Here is a 20503-nt window from a genome sequence, read left to right on the forward strand (position 1 = left end):
TTATACCCGGCGCGTTGCGCCGGGGCAGGTTGGTAAAACCTGGATTGTGGTAAACCCAAGCGTCGTTGGTCCTAAACTTTGAGGCGTTAAGTTGACGCAAATTTGGTCGATTTTGATTGCGTTCATTATTATGCCAAAACTAAAACCAAATATAAAACAAAAAAATTCTAAAAATTTAGGTGGACCAATGAGGTGGAGTCGATTAGTAAAACTCGAGCGTTGCGATGGTGAGTCTACTGAAATTCGATCAGTTTCCCTCAGGTTCGTTACGGTACTAGAACAAAAAAAAATCGGCATTCGGTCGGTTTTAGTTACGATCGTTACAGCACTTGAGCTAAAACAAAACGCGGCGACTCTACGCGAATTTGATCGGTTTCCGTCACATTCGCTACAGTACCTAACAAATCATAACAAAAAAAATGTCTTCGGCCAAGTGGCCCAAGAGGTACTATGACGCCAAAACTCTTATTTATATTAACATATTTAAAGAAAAAACACAAATAAAATATTTAAAAGAATAAAAGGAAGAAACTAAAAAAAATCTATTTGAAGGAGTCTCCATCCATTTAACAAAAATGAAATCTTAAAAGTTGCTTCATTTGGGTCTTGAACTTGAGTAGTTAGTTTATCATTGCCATTGCCAAGCACTAACACACCTAACACCAACCAACACACCAAGATGTTACAATTGATTAATCATCAAAATGATTTACATAAAAACAAAACACAACTAATAAATATATTTTAAAAAAACTTTTGTGGCACCAAACTTCTAAATTATACTAGACTAGATTTTCTATTCGCCGCGTTGCGCCGGGGCAGTTAGCAAAACCCCAGCATTAAAACCCGAGCGTTGGTAAAACCCGAGCATTACGACGATGAGTTGACACGAATTCAGTCAATACCAACTTAAGGTATCGGAATTAAAACAAAAGGGTCGGCAAAACTCGGGCGTTGCAGTGGTGAGTCAGTAAAACCTGCACGTTGTTGGTCTCGGGATTTGTGGTGGTAAATCGACACAAATTTAATTTGTTTCGATTATGCTCGTTACGATACCGGAACTTCGAAACAAAATAAAAATACAAAGAAAAAAACTTTGTCCAGTATCGGACCGCCACTTGGACCAATAAGATGCTAGCGTCGCCAAACTTTCAAATTATATATATTAGATAATAATTTTTATATATGATACAAAATGTATGTAATAATTTAAAAAATATACATATATAATAATTCAAATTTGAATATTAAGGTCAAAAAAGTTTGAAAATTGTAGAGAAGTTTTTCAACTCAAAATACTTGTAAAGTGACGTGTTTGAACGAAAGAGGCAAATAATCATCAAACTTGCAAAAGAATGAAGTATCTTTTGTAAGAAAAGATGGATGACCATTTGGCTGTTATATAAAATTTAATTAACGTGAAAATGCAATACTTTCCGTTTTAGTTGTTATATGATCTGTTTTAATTTTTATTTTATATTTCTTTAATGGCTCTTCACATCTTATTTGGTATTTAATTTTTGGCTTAGGTTATAATAGAAAGTATGAATTTTGTAAAAAGGTTATAATAGAAAGTATAATTTTGTAAAAATGATAAAAGATAAGTTAGTCCATTGATTTGAGATTTGAATGGTTGAGATTTGTTTATAGGTGAAATCAAGTGTTGCATAAGACAGTGTTTAGTGAGGCGACAAATACCTCAATATTGGGGCGATATGTGGCATGAACACCCCCCTCCCCCCGGCGATAAGTGGTGTGGGGGGGGGGGGGTATATTTATTGCGGCTTGTTTGATGGACTTGGTGATGTGGCGAGCAAGTATCGGGGGGTGGGCGATTTTTGGCTACAACATCGCCCTCTGGGCTACATATCGCCCCCCTTGGCAACGTGTCAAAAATCCCCTTTATTTTGTAATTCATCCATTACACATAGTCTAATAGGGATAACACTTTGTTAACCTTATTTCCCCACATGCAACACACAAGTCAATTCTCCCATTATTTTAAAACGTCAATAACTTTTTTATACGACATTTAAAAAAATCACCATAATAACGAGTGTTTTTTTTATCCTTTATATGAATAGCATATTGCTATATAAAAATAAAAAAAAATTGTGGGTTTTTTTAGAAATTGTGTTTTACAATAATTGTGTTTTATACAATTGTGTTTATCATTGAGTTTTTTCATTTTGTTTTTTGCATTGTATTTTTTCATTGTGTTTTTTCCGACCAAATTTTCCCGCAAAAAATTTCCGGCGACTTTTCCATCGAAAAAATCCGACGAATTTTCCGGCTAAATTTTCCAGCGGATTTTCCGGCAAAATTTCGGCACCTTTCCGGCGAAGTTGTGGCGGTGGGTGACGATTGTGGTGGCGGTGGGAAGTAGGGCTGGCAACTTAGACACGAATACACGACATGAACCTACATGACTTTAACGGGGATCAGGTATGGACTTAATATTTTTTGTGTACTATGCAGGTAGACATAAATCGACCTGTTTATTTTCGTGTCTAAACAAGTAAAATACTCGTTTACCTGTTAAGTACCTGTTAGTACCTGATTAGATTTTTTTATAAATAAGAATGTATAATAATACAATATGTTTAGATAGTTAATCCTAAATTTTATACCAATCAATTAAACATGGTGCATATCATTCCCATCTAACATCAAGCAGAAGACGCACAAACCCTTCTCCGATTCTCCCTATCCGGATCTCGGATAGTCCGGTGGTGTCCCTCCACATCTTCGGTGGCCGCGGCCCTTCGATATTCCAGTCTACCTTTCCACATGTCCGATTTTCCGGCAAATCGGCCTCCTCGTAGTTGCAACGGGCCACCGGTATTAATAGATTCGTCTCTTAGCGTGTATACCTGGTATTAACAGGTTCGTGTTCGGGCTTAAGATACAAGTACATGATAAGTTTTCTTGTCGTGTACATGTATACATGTTGCGTGTTCATGTCTTATCGTGTTCGGGTCTTATTGTGTACGGGTATACACGATATGCCAGCCCTAGTGGGCAGTGGAGTGATGATGGTTGTATGAGATAAGTGAAGATGTAAGTGGGTTTTTGAGATTAAATTAAATGGGTTTTTGAAATTAAATTAAGTGGGCTTTTGAGATTAAAGTGGTGGACCAAAATCCTCTCCTTTCTAGGCTTATTAGGAAAATCAAACTTTTTATTTGCACATAACCCTTGTATTCTTATAATTTAACTAAAACTTTTCTTTTAAATATAGCATACATCTTATTTCTTAAAATTATAAAAATATGGACATGGAGACCGGAGACGGAATCTACATGAGTTGGTAAATATAAGAAATCATTATATATACCATAAAATTACTATTACTATTACTATATATTAACTAGCTTTGATCTCCCGTATTACGGGGTTGTTTTACATTACTCGTTTATAATATTTATATATATTTTTAAATTTTAATTTTATTTATTATAAGAAAGTTAATAATATACTTAATTAAGATTTGATAATGAAAGGGTTTCACAAATGAATGTGATGTTATAACATGGTTTAAAAGCTATCTAGATTTGGTAAGACCTATGACTCGCTTTTTTTTACTATAAAATTTTTTCTTAATTATAAATAATATATTGTTTTAAAAAAACTCGGATATTAATTTTTAGTATATCTCTATTTTATAGGATTTTCATATAAAATATTTGGTGATATTAATTTTTAATTTAATGAGATGTTATAACCCGTTTAAGAGCTATCTGGGTTTAGTGAGATCCCTACCCGTGAATTCGGGTCAAATGCATAAGAAACCTTCATTTACAAATAGAGCAATATGATGGATTGAGATAATGTAGAAAGTAACCAGAGAGCTTTTGAAGGTTTAGTTTATATATATATAAGATTTGCAACGTTTATAAAGCTTCGTAGTGTTGTACATTGGTTGAATGGCTTAACGTTTTGTACTTGCTGCAGGCAACGTTTTGTGCTATGCTTAGTTTTCCATATGAGGTTTACACACCTCCATCATTGTCCTCTTTACATTTCTTTTTAGTTATTATTTTTCATCCGAGTAGGTGGCGATTTACGCCATTGACGATGGAGATAGTTTGCTTTTCCAACGTCTGATCAGACTCCATTTTGCGATGGAGAAAATAAGCTACGTTGTTGCCGGGTTTTCTATTTCAAAACCCTAGGTGATCTGCCGGCATGTTATTGTTCCTAGGGCTGTAAAAGAACCGAACGAACACAAACAAGGCCTTGTTCATGTTCGTTCGTTAAGAAAATAATGTGTTCACGAACGGTTCACGAACACTTACCGAACGGGATTTTATGTTCGTGTTTATTCATTAAGGAAATTAATGTGTTCACAAATGATCACGAACACAAACGGACACAAATAAAATCAACAGAGCTTAGACCTTGAGACCGATGTATTCATCAATGTGAACAATGAAAGCCTGTAAATGAATCGAATGAACACGAACAAGGGCATGTTCGTGTTCGTTCATTTAACTTTAAAAGAACACGAACACTTAATCGAACAAATATTTATGTTCATGTTATTTATTTAAAAAAGGACATCTGTGTTCGTTTGTTTAGAATCTAAACGAACATAGCAGAACAAAGATAAACGAACATACATGAACAAATGTAAATGAACACAAACAAACATAAACGAACTTAAATGAAACACTTAAATGAACACAAATTAACAAATATAAAATCTTTAAGCAGATGACTTGTCTAGAAACATTTAATTATTTTTTATTAATACATAAACGCACATAAATAAACAGACATAAAAGAACATAAATACATGAACATAAACGAACGTTTGTGAACATAAATGAACGAACGGAACATGTGTTCATGTTCGCTCGTTTAATTAAACGAACACAAATTCTTTGTTCATGTTCGTTCGTTTATCAAATAAACGAACATAAATGAACTTCCGATCGAACGCTTCACGAATAGTTCTCCGAACATTTGGTTCGTTTACATGCCTAATTGTTCCTTTTAATGGCGGTTTTTGTTGGTTGTTTGGCTGTCGTGGCGGTCATTTTGATGCGTTGGCCTCTGCCAGTGAGTCATTAGTTTTGAAAGGTTATTGTACTATTGCATTACTTCTTATCTGGGATTGCTTGATTTTGCCTCAAAGAATGTTGTTATGATTTTTGTACCATTCTTATGATTGTTGAAGTTTTAGGGGCGTTTGGAAACTTGGGAGCGTTTGGAAACTTGGGAAATTCAGACCTGGGATAGTTAATTTTTCCCAAAATCAAGACTTGGGGTGTTCGTATTTTGTTAGAATAACATAGGTAGGAAATGACTGGTAAGGGTGAATAGAAAACCGAATTAACCGAATCGAAACCGAATTAACCGAAAAAACCACATCGAAAAAATCGAACCGAAGCATTAACCGAAGGTTAATTTTTTGTTTTTTTTGAAAAACCGAAAATTCGTTTTCGATTCGGTTATCCATTTTTAAAAAAGCGAAAAAAACCGGACCAAACCGATTGATGATTATAAAGATTATCAAGATGATGAGAAATGGACTAAACTTTTAAGATAAATAAATATGACGATGAATGAAGATCGGGACAAAACTTTTAATGCTTTTTAATTTTAAACTCTATTTAGAAACTTTGTATTCGTATAGTTCCACGTAATACGTGTCTATTTTTGTGTATTGAATTCAATATATGTGGACTGTGATACTCTAACACGTTCTTATACAAGCTTAAAATATGCATTTTCATTTTCATTTTTATTTTTATTTTTTGCAATGTCAACACAATAATTGAAAAAAAACCGAAACTAACCGAATCGAAACCGAAATTAACCAAGAAACCGAAAAACTAAAAACTGAACGGTTTGCATATTCAAATAACCGATTATTTCGGTTTCGATTTGGGTTTTGCCTAATAACCGAACCGAACCATGCTCAGCCCTAATGACTGGGTATATCTTTTGTAAAGTTCAACATAACACGGTGCTAACAATGGTAGATCTGTAAATACCTAAACACTTACACATATAGCTTTTGGATTGTGAAATTTATGGTCAACGCGACTTATTTGATTCTTAGATGTTCATGTGTTATATGATGCAGTTACTTTTCCTTTGTCACTAACCCGGCGCAACACGCTTCTTTGATGCAAGTAGTAGGGTTAACATTTTCAATCATTTACGATTTTCTTCCATTGTTACATGTTGGAAACATTTACGTGTTTTTTTTCTTTATCACCTACCCAACGCAACGCGCGGTTTTTTATCACCAAGTTTTGATCTTTGGCCATGGTTTCACACCCCCCCCGGCCAACCTGGGGGGTCAAAATACTAATTTATCTTAAATTATAAAGATAAAAGATTAATTTAAAGAATAAGATGGATGAGTGATTTGGAGTTTTTTTATTTTTAGTTTTATTTATAAATTTCACATAGACTAAGGATAGCAGAATTATATGAAATGAGACGTGAGATTTATCACCTGTCAATGTCTATAGATATAATCTATTTTCATATATTCTCTAAAAACTCGATATAATAATCATATTATCACACGAAAAAAAAAACAATATCAAATATGACTTTTATATCATTAACTTAAAGTGTGTTATGTATTTTTGAGACAACTAAGTATACTACACTTTACAAGGATTTGATCCCTTCATCTTTTATCACGCTCTTAATATGTGTAAAGAAAACGAAAAATATAATCTTCACATGATAAGCCTCTAAGAACATTCCGTTAAGAAGAGCTCCTCGTCCTATCTTGTGTAAATATTTATACGGTGCAGTAGATTGCCATTAAAAATGTATATACAATATTTTATTTTTCAACTGATTTTCTAGTCCAATGGCTTGAGGATGATGGTTAAGGTCTGAAATCTTTAAGTTTATATTCGAAATTTGACTCAAGAGTGATTTTCCAAATTGATAGGTTTACTTCTTGATGGATGGTTGACATGCCATCTTCGGAGGACTCCCTCGGTCCAAACGCCGTTAAGAAAAATAATATTATTTATATTTCGTAAAAATATAAAAGTTAATAATAAATCATGTAAAGATTGATGGCATGTTTACAAACTATAAAAAGGCCAACTGCCTTTGCATTGCTGTCTTCCAAGAAGATTATGAAGATACTGATTCTGGCAGTAGTCATTTACCCTCCAATATATCAATCAATCTAGGATCCGGTAATTAGGCTTCAAAATCTTATCAACTCCCCAAAAACCCATTTCTTTTCTTTTTTAAATTTCCCCTAAAAATCACTACTTTCTCAGTCTTTATTAAACCCAAGTCTCAAATTTGAAGTGGGTATTCTTGATTATGTGTTTGGAGGTCAATCTTGATCCAAGATGCCAAAATGTGATTTGGGTTGATCTTGTAAAGAGGTTCTAATTTTGACTTTTTAGAGGATTTAAAGTCAAAATTAGGGTTTTTTTTCTTTAATTAGAATCATAAAGTGGTGACCTTTGACATTTTCTTTTTCTCTCTTTGATCAAGAAACAAGAAAGTTCTGCAACAAAAGGTGAGTTTTTTTTGTTTTTATTTTTTATTTTTATTATTTTTTTAATGCTAATTTTGGTGTTTCCCTTTTGGGTTTTGCTCTATATGGTTAAAGATTGAATCCTGCATGTTGATTTTGGTTTTTATGTGTTATATACTAAATAGCTGAAACCCTAAAGTTTCTTTTAAGAGCATTGCACAAAATCAAGATCCTGTTATAGTATTAGTATTATCTGTTGAAAATTGAATTCTGATATGAACTTGTGAAAATCTTTGTGTTCTGCATGTGTAATATAATTGCTTGTTTTGTTTAATTTGATCAAGCATGAATCCATTTAAGGAACTGGCAACATCAAAGTGTTTCTGCTGCTGCAAAAAAAAAAAAAAAAAAAAAAAAGCCTATGAAATTTGTCCAAGATCACTCATTTTTGTATATTTTTAGCTTACTTTTATTTTTTGCTAATTTTAACTAATATACTCGATTGAAATTTGAAAGTGTAATTTTAATTGGATTGATTGATCTGATCAATTTTTTAAATTGGTTATGAATCTTAATATTTATAAACATTTGCAATTCTGGTCAAATCAAGGTGTTGTTTACTTTTGGCAACATGGGTTCTATTTGCACCAAGCTTGTTCCTTGTCTAGTGTCGCCAAACAAGGCATCGGTTCTCGAGGATCCAAATAACGGTATGTATAAACGCGCCTCTTTAATGTTTTTTTGTGGGAATTTATTCAAATAATTTGAATTTTGAACTCAAGTGTTGTTATTTATTTATTATTATTTTTTTTGCATACAGGTAATGAAGAGGAAAGCGGTAATTTGCCTGCATTCAAAGAGTTTACTTTTGAGCAACTTAAAAATGCAACGTCAGGTTTTGCGGTTCAAAACATTGTATCTGAGCATGGTGAGAAGGCCCCAAATATTGTATTTAAAGGGAAACTTGAGAATCAAGTGAGGATTGCAGTTAAGCGTTTTAATCGTTCCGCCTGGCCTGATTCCCGACAGTTTTTGGTATGAAAAATCACTATATTTATAGGATATTTTTATATGTAGTGTAATTTTTGTTATAATCACTACATAAATGAACAAAACAGTAAGATAGTTGTAACATCTTTCCTTCATAAGTTTAATCCATAAAGACGCCGACAGATGGTTAAAAAACTTAAAATGGTAGTTTATGGTCATAAATCAGAGGGCAAAACCGGAATTTTCATATGAATCTTTAATTCATGTTCTTGATTAGATTCATGTAAATTGTTTTACTCAAGATGGTATTTTTCTTTATTCAAGAATGTGAATCTTGATTTTCTTATATTGGTTGACCGTGTGAGCACACCTGGCGATTTAACCGAACCGGTTCCGACCCCTACCCGCCCCATCTGTTTTGCCAGGCTTATATGTGACATAAAACATCATTACAATTTTATTTTTTTTAAACTTTGATTGCTCTTATCCTTCTTAATTATATGGGAATTTGTCTTTAAACAACAGGAAGAAGCAAAAGCAGTTGGCCAACTTCGTAACGTCAGGCTAGCAAATCTTCTCGGTTGCTGTTGTGAAAACGATGAACGGTTACTAGTTGCTGAGTATATGCCCAATAACACACTTGCAAAACATCTTTTTCACTGTAAGTACTTTTTATTATTTCCAAACAAAAAGAATAAGCACAATTTTGTTTGTTTGTTTGTTTATTTTATTTTATTTTATTTTAATTAATTCAGGGGAATCACAACCGATGAAATGGGCAATGAGGTTACGAGTGGTGTTACATTTAGCGGAAGCTCTTGAATATTGCATAAGTAAAGGGCGTGCTCTTTATCACGATCTCAATGCTTATAGGGTTTTGTTTGATGAGGTCAAAGTTTTAATAAAAAAAATTTCTTCCCATTATTAAATATGAAGACTGATTATTAACGCATAAGGTTCTTGCAGGAAGGTAATCCTAGACTTTCGTGCTTTGGGTTGATGAAGAATAGTCGGGATGGAAAAAGTTATAGCACGAATCTCGCGTTCACTCCTCCCGAGTATTTGAGAACAGGTATGTTCTTGTTGATAATGTAGTTTTTTTTATTATTTGAATGATTTTGATATGAGTTTTTATAACTAATAAGTTCATTGTTTTCTCGCCCTAACAAGAATCTTGCATTTACTGTCTTTGAGTTTACATTTATTAGTTATGTATTGAGTAGATGATAAATTTTGACTTTTTTGGTCAAAGGGTGTTATTTTCAACTTTACCTTTGGCAATTTTTTATACGTTCGTTGTTTTGATGCCAAAACACGAATTCAACTTGTACTTATACGTTCTTGTTACCGCAAGATTCCTAGTTATATTGTGAAAAAAGATGTATTTTGACTTTTATGGTCAACGGGTATTATTTTCAACTTTAATCTTGTCAATTCTTGCAAGCTCATTGTTTTGATGCCAAAACACAAATTCAATGTTTACTTATACGATCTGGTTTCCACATGATTCCTAGTTAGATCGTGAAAAAGATGCATTGACATTTAAAGTCAAGTCATAGGCGCCGATTTTCAACTTTAAATTTACATGAGTTTAATTTTTTATTTTTTTTATTTTTTAATTATGTTTTCGTCCTGTAGGTAGAGTAACGCCTGAAAGTGTGATATATAGCTTCGGGACTCTTTTGCTTGACCTTCTTAGCGGGAAGCACATTCCTCCGAGCCATGTAAGTATACGTCTCCACTCTTTCCGTATGCCTGTGTATTTTTATAACCACGATTACATATGGTGATGTTTAGTTTATAATTTCAGGCTCTTGACTTGATAAGAGATCGAAACCTCCAAATGCTTACAGATTCATGTTTAGAAGGGCAATTTTCTAATGATGATGGAACCGAGTTGGTGCGTTTGGCTTCTCGTTGTTTGCAATATGAGCCTCGTGAACGTCCGAATTCAAAGTCACTAGTGTCCTCCTTGACCGTTCTTCAAAAAGATACCGAGGCTAGTAGAATATCTTTTGACTTAGCACAAAAAAGTTGACTTTAGTCAAATGTCTAAAATACCCTTCGATAACTTCTTTATAGGTTCCGTCACACATCTTGATGGGGATCCCGGCCACGACTTCATTCTCGCCTCGTTCACCACTTGGCGAAGCTTGCTTGAGAATGGATTTGACTGCAATACATGAAATATTGGAAACGCATTCGTATAAAGATGATGAAGGCCAAACGAATGAGGTTGGTTTATTAGTTATTACCGTGAAAGTTGAGGGTCCCACTTTCATATGTCCAATTTCATATAAGGTGGGACCTTTGTGACAGAATAAAGTGGGACTCACAATCTTTTTTATATTTTTAAAAAATTTAAATTTGGATCTTGACACCTGTCCATGTAATATACCCTAACAGCTCTCGTTTCAAATGTGGACCGATCAAATGCAAGAGTCATTAAATTCGAAGAAAAAGGGTGATGTGGCATTCCGACACAAGGATTTCAATGCTGCAATAGAGTGTTATTCTCAGGTTTGTTTCTCTTTTTCATATTTTTCATAATTAACAAATTTTATGATAATGATAATGACAATGAACTTTATTAGAATCCGTCAGCCCGTGGGACTCGTTAGATAAATGGGTTAAACGGGTCGTGTTCAGCTTATAAGATTTTAAGTGTGTGCGGGTAGGGTTGATGTATTTGACACAAATAAATACACGGGTCTTTTGACACCCTGGCAATTTCTGTCTACCACTAAAAAGTCTAAAATACCCTTCAGTCACCGAAATTAATACCCTTCTGTATAACTCATGATGCACACAGGTCAACAAATATTTTATATTGTAAAAAAGACTAAAATATCCTTGTTTGGTATTTTTGCAGTTCATTGAGTACGGACCAATGGTCTCACCAACCGTTTACGCAAGACGCAGTCTATGTTACCTCATGAATGACATGGCACAAGAAGCATTGAATGATGCAATGCAGGCGCAAGTGGTGTCACCCGTTTGGCACATCGCGTTATATCTACAATCCGCCTCGCTTTTTGCGCTTAAAATGGAAACCGAAGCACAAGCGGCTCTCAAAGAGGGTGCAGCCCTTGAAGCCAAGAGGACTGCAGCCACCACAAATGGCCAGTGATAAAGTTGTTGACTTGATGTGTTTGACTTTGACTTGATGGTCAAACAGTGAGCGGGGATTTTGATGTTAATTATGGTGTTAAGAGAATGAAATTGGAAAAAAGAAAAAAGTTGGCAATTTTTTTTGGTGACGAAATGGGTATAAAGCAAGAACTTGGTGTCTATTCTGTGTAAAAAAAGTTAACCTCTTATTCTCGTGTTCAGTTTTTGAAACGGGTTGGTTTGATTTGTTGCGGTTCATAATCTTTGGTCACGCTTTGTCATGGGCGTGGTCCTTTGTATTGTCGGGAGGGTTCTAGGTCGGACATAGTTTCTTTTTGCGAGAACACGTGGAATAAACTAAATTGTTCATTAAAAGGAATTCGGTGTTTATTAAATTTTTATGAAGTTAAAACTAGGTAAATTGGTCTCATATAATCCAAACTATGTCCGATTGGCAAATATAAGTCTCAACTATTGAAATGACAAAATATAATCCCAACTAAGCATGTGGGTGCAAAATTAACGAAAACTTAACCGGTTGTTAGTTTTTGATGACGTGGCCGCTGACTTGTCTCTTGACTTGCTGACGGCGCAGCCCAGGAAGTGAAGGAATATAATGAAGTCATGTCTCTCGATGCTATTCTATTCTGTCACAGCCTCGGACCCCTATACCCCGGGAGGGGAGCCGCGAACGTTGAATGATGGTATCGGTGTTTATTAAAATGATTTGCAGCGGAATATTTCATCAGAACCGTTGTTAGGAAAATTAATCAGAGTTATAAAAACACCATAATTCTTATTTCATAAACTAGGATAAATACCCATTTTTTATACAAACATAAGTTTTATAGGGATAAACCCTAATTTACAAAACATATTTATTTATTCTGGTGACAAGCCACTTATTTAAGTTGGAAGCCCGCAGGCATCATTCCTTTGTCTCTAACAAGTCACCTGAAACATGTTTAAAAATATTTGATCAGCAGGAAATACTGGTGAGTACATTCATTTATAAATGACACATTTTACAGCTGCAGCATTAAGATGTTTTTATATCTGCCTGCTTACAAATTAACGAAAGGTACTTGTCACTCGACCGTATCTGTGACTGTGGTCATATTACTTATTGGCTAACACTTGTCCAATAAGTAACGTGTAATAGCCCAGTAGGCAAGCCTTGTATACAAAACCCCACAATACCAGTAGTAACCATCCCGTAAGTCTACAGAGACTTAATCACTGTAATGTATTTAAAATCGTTTGAAAATATTTGGACTATCTGTCATGAGTTTAATGGATTTAGAAAAGTATCATGACAGCATTTGAAAATCAGTTGTCTTACGCAAATGTGAGTTAAGCACCTAGATTAAGCACAATGTAGTATATCTATATTAGTATAAACCCATAATTATAACGATAATCACGAGACATGAAACTTTACACAATGGCACAATGTCATACCTTGTTAAGGTAGAGCTTTTGGATTCGTGATATAAGTTCCTTTCGATCGGAGAGGTACCGTTACAATTACTCGGGTATAATACCAGTTTTTAAGAAGAGAGAAAATTTTTGAACGAGTTGTGAAGTCCAGATTTCTGCCCTATTTATACTTGAATTTGAGCATCTTCGCGTATCGCGAAGTTGCAGTAGGGTTGTCGAGTCAGCCTAGCTATGCCATGTAGCTCGACACGTGTCAGGTGACGTGTCAATGCTGCGTAACTTTCACGTCACAATTTCGCGTATCGCGAAGAAGCTTAAGGATATTCATTCGCGTATCGCGAAGGTGCAAAAACACTAAGGCGACCCTTGGCGATGCGAGCGTGCGAAGTGCAAAGTGCGCCATCAAAGAGCCACATTGCGCCCATCGCACTTCGGTCAAGCCCGTGCTCGTCGCGTCGGGTGCTCCGCACCCTCCGCTAGGATTACGGGGTGTGATTTGGCACATAAGAATATTATCATGTAAACTCTCTTCCTTATAAAAAGCTTACAAGTTTTGTAATCTAGCGATGTGGGACAAGAGTTAAAAATCCTATTTATACCATGGTGAAAGCCTTCCATTTCCTTTCCTCCACCAATGTGGGATGGAGTTCTCCTCTATATTTTCCATTCTTCATTTTATTTCTTCTCTTTTCTTCATTTCTTTCTTTGATTATTTTATTTCTTATTATGGTTTGTTATATATTCCTATCTTTTTCTTTTGTTTTGTAACATACTTATATTCTATTCTCATTCTCAAACTCAAACCTAAATCCCCAAATTACAAACCAACTACACAATCATAACCATAATCATAATCATCAAGCCTCGTATATGATTCGCAGTCCACATCGCAAGCATCAATTCTACGGCAAAACTAGCAGCGTCTTCGATCCTTATGACGGCTTCATCTGATCAAATCATATATGATTGTTGCTATCAAATTAAGGTTTTACCGTTGTTTTACAGGATGTGTTATCAATTTGTGTAAATGTGTGGTCAAAGTGCACTAGGGTCAGGGTTTCTGTTTCGGTTTCCGGTTATTGTGGTGTTGGTGCCGGTGATCGTGTTGATTCTCCGGCGGAAGTGGCGGCAGTCTGTGGCCAGGAGTGAGGAGGTTTGGAGGCTCTTGGTTTTGGCTTCCGAGGAGTCGACCAGGGCTGAGTTAACAAGGGAAGAAGCATATTATTACGGTGGGAACGATTCGCCTTCGGTTAGGTTTCGTCTCCGTTGAAGCCGCATTACGAATCGGTTCAATCGGGGCTCAGCCCAAGAAGTCAAACCCGGTCCAAGGTTGGCTACGGTGGCCGGAGCAAAGGATTTGGCGGAGGTGTAAATGGGTTCAGGTTGGACGTGAGGGATAAGTTATTAAAAGCCATGTCATTATCCATCTCATTTAAAAAAAGATTTTTTCTATTTAAGAGGCAACTTAGCTGCCCACATCACACAAAACTAACGACCGCTTAAGTTTTTGTTAATTTTGCACCCATATGTTTAGTTGGGATTATGTTTGCCATTTCAATAGTTGGGACTTATATTTGCCAATTCAAACATAGTTTGGATTATATGAGGCCAATTTAGCAAAGAAGTATGAACAAATTTCGTTCATGTATGGAACTCACACATGAGTGTGGATGTGAGAAAATAAAAATTAACGCAAAACGTATATATGAACAAATTAGTTTTGATGGTTTTTATGTACATAGCCGACATATTTTTATTTAAGAGTTATAAAATTTAAACAATATAAATCTATCAAAAAACGTAGTTAAAATCTACTATTATAATAAACAAAAATCATTGTTATGCCGCATGACACCTAATTGTCCTATTTTTTGCTAAGTGGTATTATTGTTATTCAATTTTGAAAGTCATAACTATATAATTAAAACAATTAATAAATATTTTAAACATTCCATATTAATGAAATATCTATAATTTTTTAGTATTAAATAAAGTAAAAAAACTAAAATAAAAGAATACATGCACAACTTTTGAAACTCATTTTATTGTGTGTAAATTTGTGTTGTATGTTTTTAGTTTATTAGTGACCGGTAAAGAAGGTATCATGATTCATCTTTACCCTAAGCAATACGAAAATAGTTCATCCCCTTTGATTATATTTACTATTAATTCTATACAATAAACTTTTATATATGTATTGATAACTTTTGTTAAAGTGACATAATTTAGCAATCACGGAGAATAATAGATTGATTATGGTGCATATCAATACTCTTTCTTTCAGATCTATTAATTATGTGCATTTTTTTTTGTCACATGTTAACTGATAGTGAAATTTTTTATGCTTATTCTGTCACACCCCGCCTTCGGGCCTAGGTGTGTGACTCACAGTTGGTACCCCTTTTGTCAAGTTATCAAAGTTTGTAGCGGAAAATGTTATTTTAAAATATTTACTTTCATAACATAGGGAATTAAATACCCTTGTTTGTTTTACAAAATTACTTGTTTTAAAAAAAAAAAACAAGTTTAATATATATATGCCTCAATACAAAATTAGCTGAGCCACCATCTGCATTTTATGCCTAGTGATCTTCTATCTTCACTGGCATATTCTTCTCTATACCTTACTCTTTGTTATCTGAAAACAGTTTGAAAATACGTCAGCTATATGTTGGTGAATACGCTGACCCAATAAAACATTTTCACCATTCGTAATGACACAACACCAATAGTGTTCAACGACTTAGTGGGACTCAATCCCATCTCATCGGAACTAACATACGCACAAACCACATAATCGGACTTCACTCGCCCTAGAGACAGTCACTTGCCTCATGGTCAGTATGTCTGTAGTGTGCCCACTACAGTACATATATGTAAGGATCCAGACACATGTGTATTTTAGCCTGAGTGTTTAGTACTACCTTGTATCAAAACGTTTTAGAGGATTTGAACCAACCCTCATGCAAATATTTCCATAACTCTTTTACATATGGATAACAGTCCATACTTTTAAAGAGTAAATATCTTTTCAAAATATACAGTATATAGACGTATTCACGTCATAAAACTATAAAAAGGTTTGGACGTATTCACCTTTTGTTGATTTCAAGATTTCTCACCAACAGATGTCTGATCTTTATCTCGGACCTGTAGTACGAGAACAACATTCTATAAATAACTAGATCTATGATCTAGCTTTATTCCTTAAGTCTATTTGCATAACCTTTACCTTGATATTCATTTCATTTTATAAAACATTTATATACTACGTTTCTTTATCATGAAGAAACGTATATTCATTTCTTCATCCATAAGATAAATCTTTATAATAAAGAATTATATTTTATTCATACTCTTATCTTATGAAAGCTACATTTCATTTATTATTTAATCAAGGTATAGACTATACCCCCGACTAGGGTCTAAGCCATATAATAAAATAATCGGGCAGAACCCCTACCTTGTATGGCTTATCTATGAAATGCTTAAACTTCACGTGGGTAGCGCTCCTACTTGCGTGTATTTCTAGACAACGAGCGCATCGGGAATGACGGGACTTTGGCACAAAAACCGAGGTAAAGTATGATATGAGATGTGAGGTGATGTGATAGGAACTTTATCCCATGGCCAGCTATTTATAGGCAAAAATTCGTGTATCTTCGCGTATCGCGAAGGACAAATGTAGCCGCAATTAATATTATATTCCTTCGCGTATCGCGAAGGATTCTTTGCGTATCGCAAAGTTGCTTAATAGCCTTGCTGAGTCAACCACTAGGCCTGCCACGTGTCAGCACCGGGTGAGATTACTTCATGCATCTTCGCGTATCGCGAAGTTGTTTCGCGTATCACGAAGGTGCTAAATTTTCATTTTCAGTCCTTGGTCTATGGTATCTTGTCACATCTTGATCATAGTTAAAAAAATACTAAAGCGGCCCTTATGCGGCTCGCGGCGATGCGAGCGTGCGAAGTGCGCTATCAAAATGCCACATTACGCCCATCGCCCGGGTCCGGGCCCGTGCGCGTGCGAGTCGGGTGCTTCGCACCCTCTGCTAGAACTAGTGAGAGTGGTTAGCCATACAAGAACATTACCATGGAAAACTCCTTCCTTATAAAGTGCTTTAAATTCCTACCCACTTTCCGTGTGGGATGGAGTTTCCTTATTTATTCCTTTAACATATAATTCTTTCTTTTCTTTCTCTCATTTCTTCCTATTACTTATCTCATAGATATTTTTAGTCCTTTATCTTTATAAACTTGTCAAATTTGGATCAAATTTTTGTGGGTGTTACATCCTCCCCACCTTGAAATGAATCGCGTCCTCGAGATTCGCTAAAACAGATGTAGATATTTCTTTCTCATTTCCGATTCTAACTCCCAAGTAAATTCCGGTCCTCTTCGGTAGTTCCACCTTATTTTGACTAGCTTCAACTTGTAGAGGTTTATACAAATTTTAGATTCTCATTGATTTCGACATCCTTTAAAGGCATAGCTAAAGTTTCATCAACCAAACATTTGCGTAAATTAGATACATGAAACACATCATGTATGCCTTTCATTTCTTCTGGCAACCATAAGCGATAAGCTACAGTACCGATTCGTTCTAACACTTCAAATGGTCCCACAAAACACGGACTTAGTTTTCCTTTCTTGCCGAATCTTACAACACCTTTCCAGGGTGAAACCTTTAATAAAACTTTATCGCCTACTTGAAATTCCAACGGCTTACGGCGAACATCAGCATAATTCTTTGTCGGTCCCTTGCTGTCTTAAGTCGTTCAAGGATTTGCAGTATCTTATATGTGGTTTCTTGGACTATCTCCGGTCCAGACATTTGATTTTCTCCAGTTTCATACCAACACACCGGCGTTCTACATTTCCGTCCATATAATGCTTCAAATGGTGTGGTCTGGATACTCGTGTGATAACTGTTATTATACGAGAATTCCATTAAAGGAAGATGATCATCCCAACTTCCTCCTAGATCAATCACACAAGCTCGGAGCATATCTTCAAGTGTTTGAATTGTTCTTTCGCTCTGCCCATCAGTTTGAGGATGATATGCAGTGCTAAGATTCAATTGAGTTCCTAACGCTTGTTGGAAACTTTTCCAAAAATGAGAAGTAAATCTACTATCCCGATCAGATATAATAGATAATGGCACACCATGTAATGACACAATGGTGTTTATGTATATTCGTGCCAGTCTATCCATAGAATAAGATTCATTGATAGGTATTAAATGAGCAGATTTAGTTAACCTATCAATGATGACCCAAATAGCATTATGTTGACGAGTAGTCTTAGGGAGTTTTTGTAAGGCCCCGTTACCGGTAACCCTACTTTCGTGTTGGATTTACTCATAAACACAGTTCTAAATATCAGAGTTAATTAAAACATTTATGCGGAATATAAAACTTTCATAAAACATTACAATATTTCATAACTTGTCTCAAAACATCCTTTGTCTTTCACATTAAAATTAAAACATCGTAAGTCTTCAGATGCCAGGCTCTTATTCTTCTGCCATGTGTCCCCGCTCAAGCCAGCTGTCTCATCCTACTCACCTGCGTGCATACTAAAAGTCAGCTACGCTGAGTGAGTTCTAGTTAATCACATAATCATACAATACATTCTTTACATTTCATACTTAACCTCCTAACTTTCTTTCATACACACTTAAGTGCTTTTACTTTCATTTTTACCTTCATACTTTCTTTACATACATAATCATACGTTTTAAAGAGCCTTTCACCCTATAACCTCACAGATATTATAAGGGTCTGGTCCCTAGTTTTCGAATATTAGAAGGGTTCGATTCCCTAACATCACAGATATTATAAGGGTCTGGTCCCTACCATCACAAATATTATAAGGGTCTGGTCCCTAGTTTTGAATATTAGAAGGGTTCGATTCCCTAACATCACAGATATTATAAGGGTCTGGTCCCTAACATCACAGATATTATAAGGGTCTGGTCCCTAGTTTTCGAATATTAGTAGGGTTCGATTCCCTCTTCGTTACCATACATTATCCCCGAGTAATTTTAGGGCTCGGTACCCTTTTCGTAACCATACAACCATACATCATACCTCGAGTATTATTAGGGCTCGGTACCCTTTTTGTAACCATACAACCATACATCATACCTCGAGTATTATTAGGGCTCGATACCCTTTTCGTAACCATACAACCATACATCATTATTCCCTTCTTTTATTATCTCTATCACGTTCATACGCATAAGCATACATATCATATTTACCTTATACTTAACATTACAACCTGACAGTACGTGCAATATCCGAAGATCGTTCACGTACCATCAAGCAATCATTCTTACATAACACATATATCATATAGGGCATACACTTATCACTTAGGATAAATGTATTAACAACACATCAAGTATGCACACAGCCCCGAAAACATAACAAGGAATGGGGCTAGAAACTCACCTGAACACGGTTACGTTCTCCGTTGATCGTAATCCCTTTCTTCAGTTGTGCACGGCTGACTGTATAACAAGTATACATATCAATTTAACTATCACTACTTATAATGTATTTCTATCTTTATATGACCCACAACGAACGGGGGTCCGGGGGCAGCGCCCCTGGCAGCGGGGTCTAGGGGCGGCAGCCCCTAGCAGGGTCCAAGGGGCAGAGCCCCTGGCTGGGGTCGAGCTGCCAGGTCAGCTTGGAAAAATTTTATTTCCATTAACTGTCTTAACACATTTTTCATTAGATTTTTAATTTATTTTCTAATCGAACTTGACTTTAGGCGAAGTTAACCTTAGGCGAACTTAGCTTTAGGCGAAGTTACCAGCTAGGCGAACTTAGCTTTACAGCGAAGTTGCCATCAGGCGAACTTGGCTTCAGGCGAAGTTGTCATCAGGCGAACTTGGCCTCAGGCGAAGTTATCATCAGGCGAACTTGGCCTCAGGTGAAGTTACCAGTTAGGCGAACTTAACTTTACAGCGAAGTTGCCATCAGGCGAACTTAGCTTGCAGGCGAAGTTCATCAGGCGAACTTAGCTTGCAGGCGAAGTTCGTTGCTTTGAAGGCGAAGTTGCCCAGATGAAGGCGAAGTTGCCCAGACAGCCGCTGTTTTAGCTTCTGATCGGCATTTCGAGCGATTTTAACACCCTTGCTATGGTTCAATATCACCCACTACGCTACCCGGCCATTTTCGGTCGTTTATACACTAAAAAGCTTGGATCTTTAAACTTCAAAGATCAAGAACCATACCTTTTTGGGCTTGTTTGGATCTCGTTTACTTGCTTAATCACAATCAACCGCTCTCTCTTTCTCGGACCTCGCTCTCCCTCTCCTCGGCTGCCGCCGGCGGTTGTAGGTGGTGTGTATGTTATGGAGTGTTTTTAGGAAAATGATGGAAATGAAGGTATTTTGGGGTTTTGGGGGTATTTATATCCCTGAAATCCCATTCTCATTTAACCCATCTCAATTAATCCAAGTCCAAGACCCGC

General features: G+C 35.7%; 1 protein-coding gene across 1 annotated transcript; it reads left to right on the forward strand.

The window, feature by feature from the left end:
* Nucleotides 1–8057: 8057 nt before the first annotated feature.
* LOC143632243 (serine/threonine-protein kinase BSK7-like) lies at nt 8058–11731 on the forward strand. Its single transcript, XM_077100809.1, has 10 exons — nt 8058–8184; nt 8295–8509; nt 8990–9125; nt 9220–9353; nt 9431–9536; nt 10103–10188; nt 10275–10463; nt 10547–10699; nt 10871–10984; nt 11337–11731. Exons 1-10 carry the CDS (start codon nt 8106–8108, stop codon nt 11592–11594), a joined length of 1470 nt encoding a protein of 489 aa, XP_076956924.1. The 5' UTR covers nt 8058–8105; the 3' UTR covers nt 11595–11731.
* Nucleotides 11732–20503: the final 8772 nt, after the last annotated feature.

The sequence above is a fragment of the Bidens hawaiensis genome, unplaced genomic scaffold, assembly GCF_021521415.1.
Source record: "Bidens hawaiensis isolate Kalapana, Puna unplaced genomic scaffold, B.hawaiensis_p1.1 tig00006386_1, whole genome shotgun sequence".
Taxonomy (NCBI): domain Eukaryota; kingdom Viridiplantae; phylum Streptophyta; class Magnoliopsida; order Asterales; family Asteraceae; genus Bidens; species Bidens hawaiensis.

Bases quoted from the DNA above. Each gene is read 5' to 3' on its own strand.
- LOC143632243 (XM_077100809.1), top strand. From the start codon at position 8,106: ATGGGTTCTATTTGCACCAAGCTTGTTCCTTGTCTAGTGTCGCCAAAC. The intron at 9,126-9,219 runs GTAAGTACTTTT...TAATTAATTCAG, and splicing joins TGCAAAACATCTTTTTCACT to GGGAATCACAACCGATGAAA. The intron at 10,464-10,546 runs GCTAGTAGAATA...ACTTCTTTATAG, and splicing joins TTCTTCAAAAAGATACCGAG to GTTCCGTCACACATCTTGAT.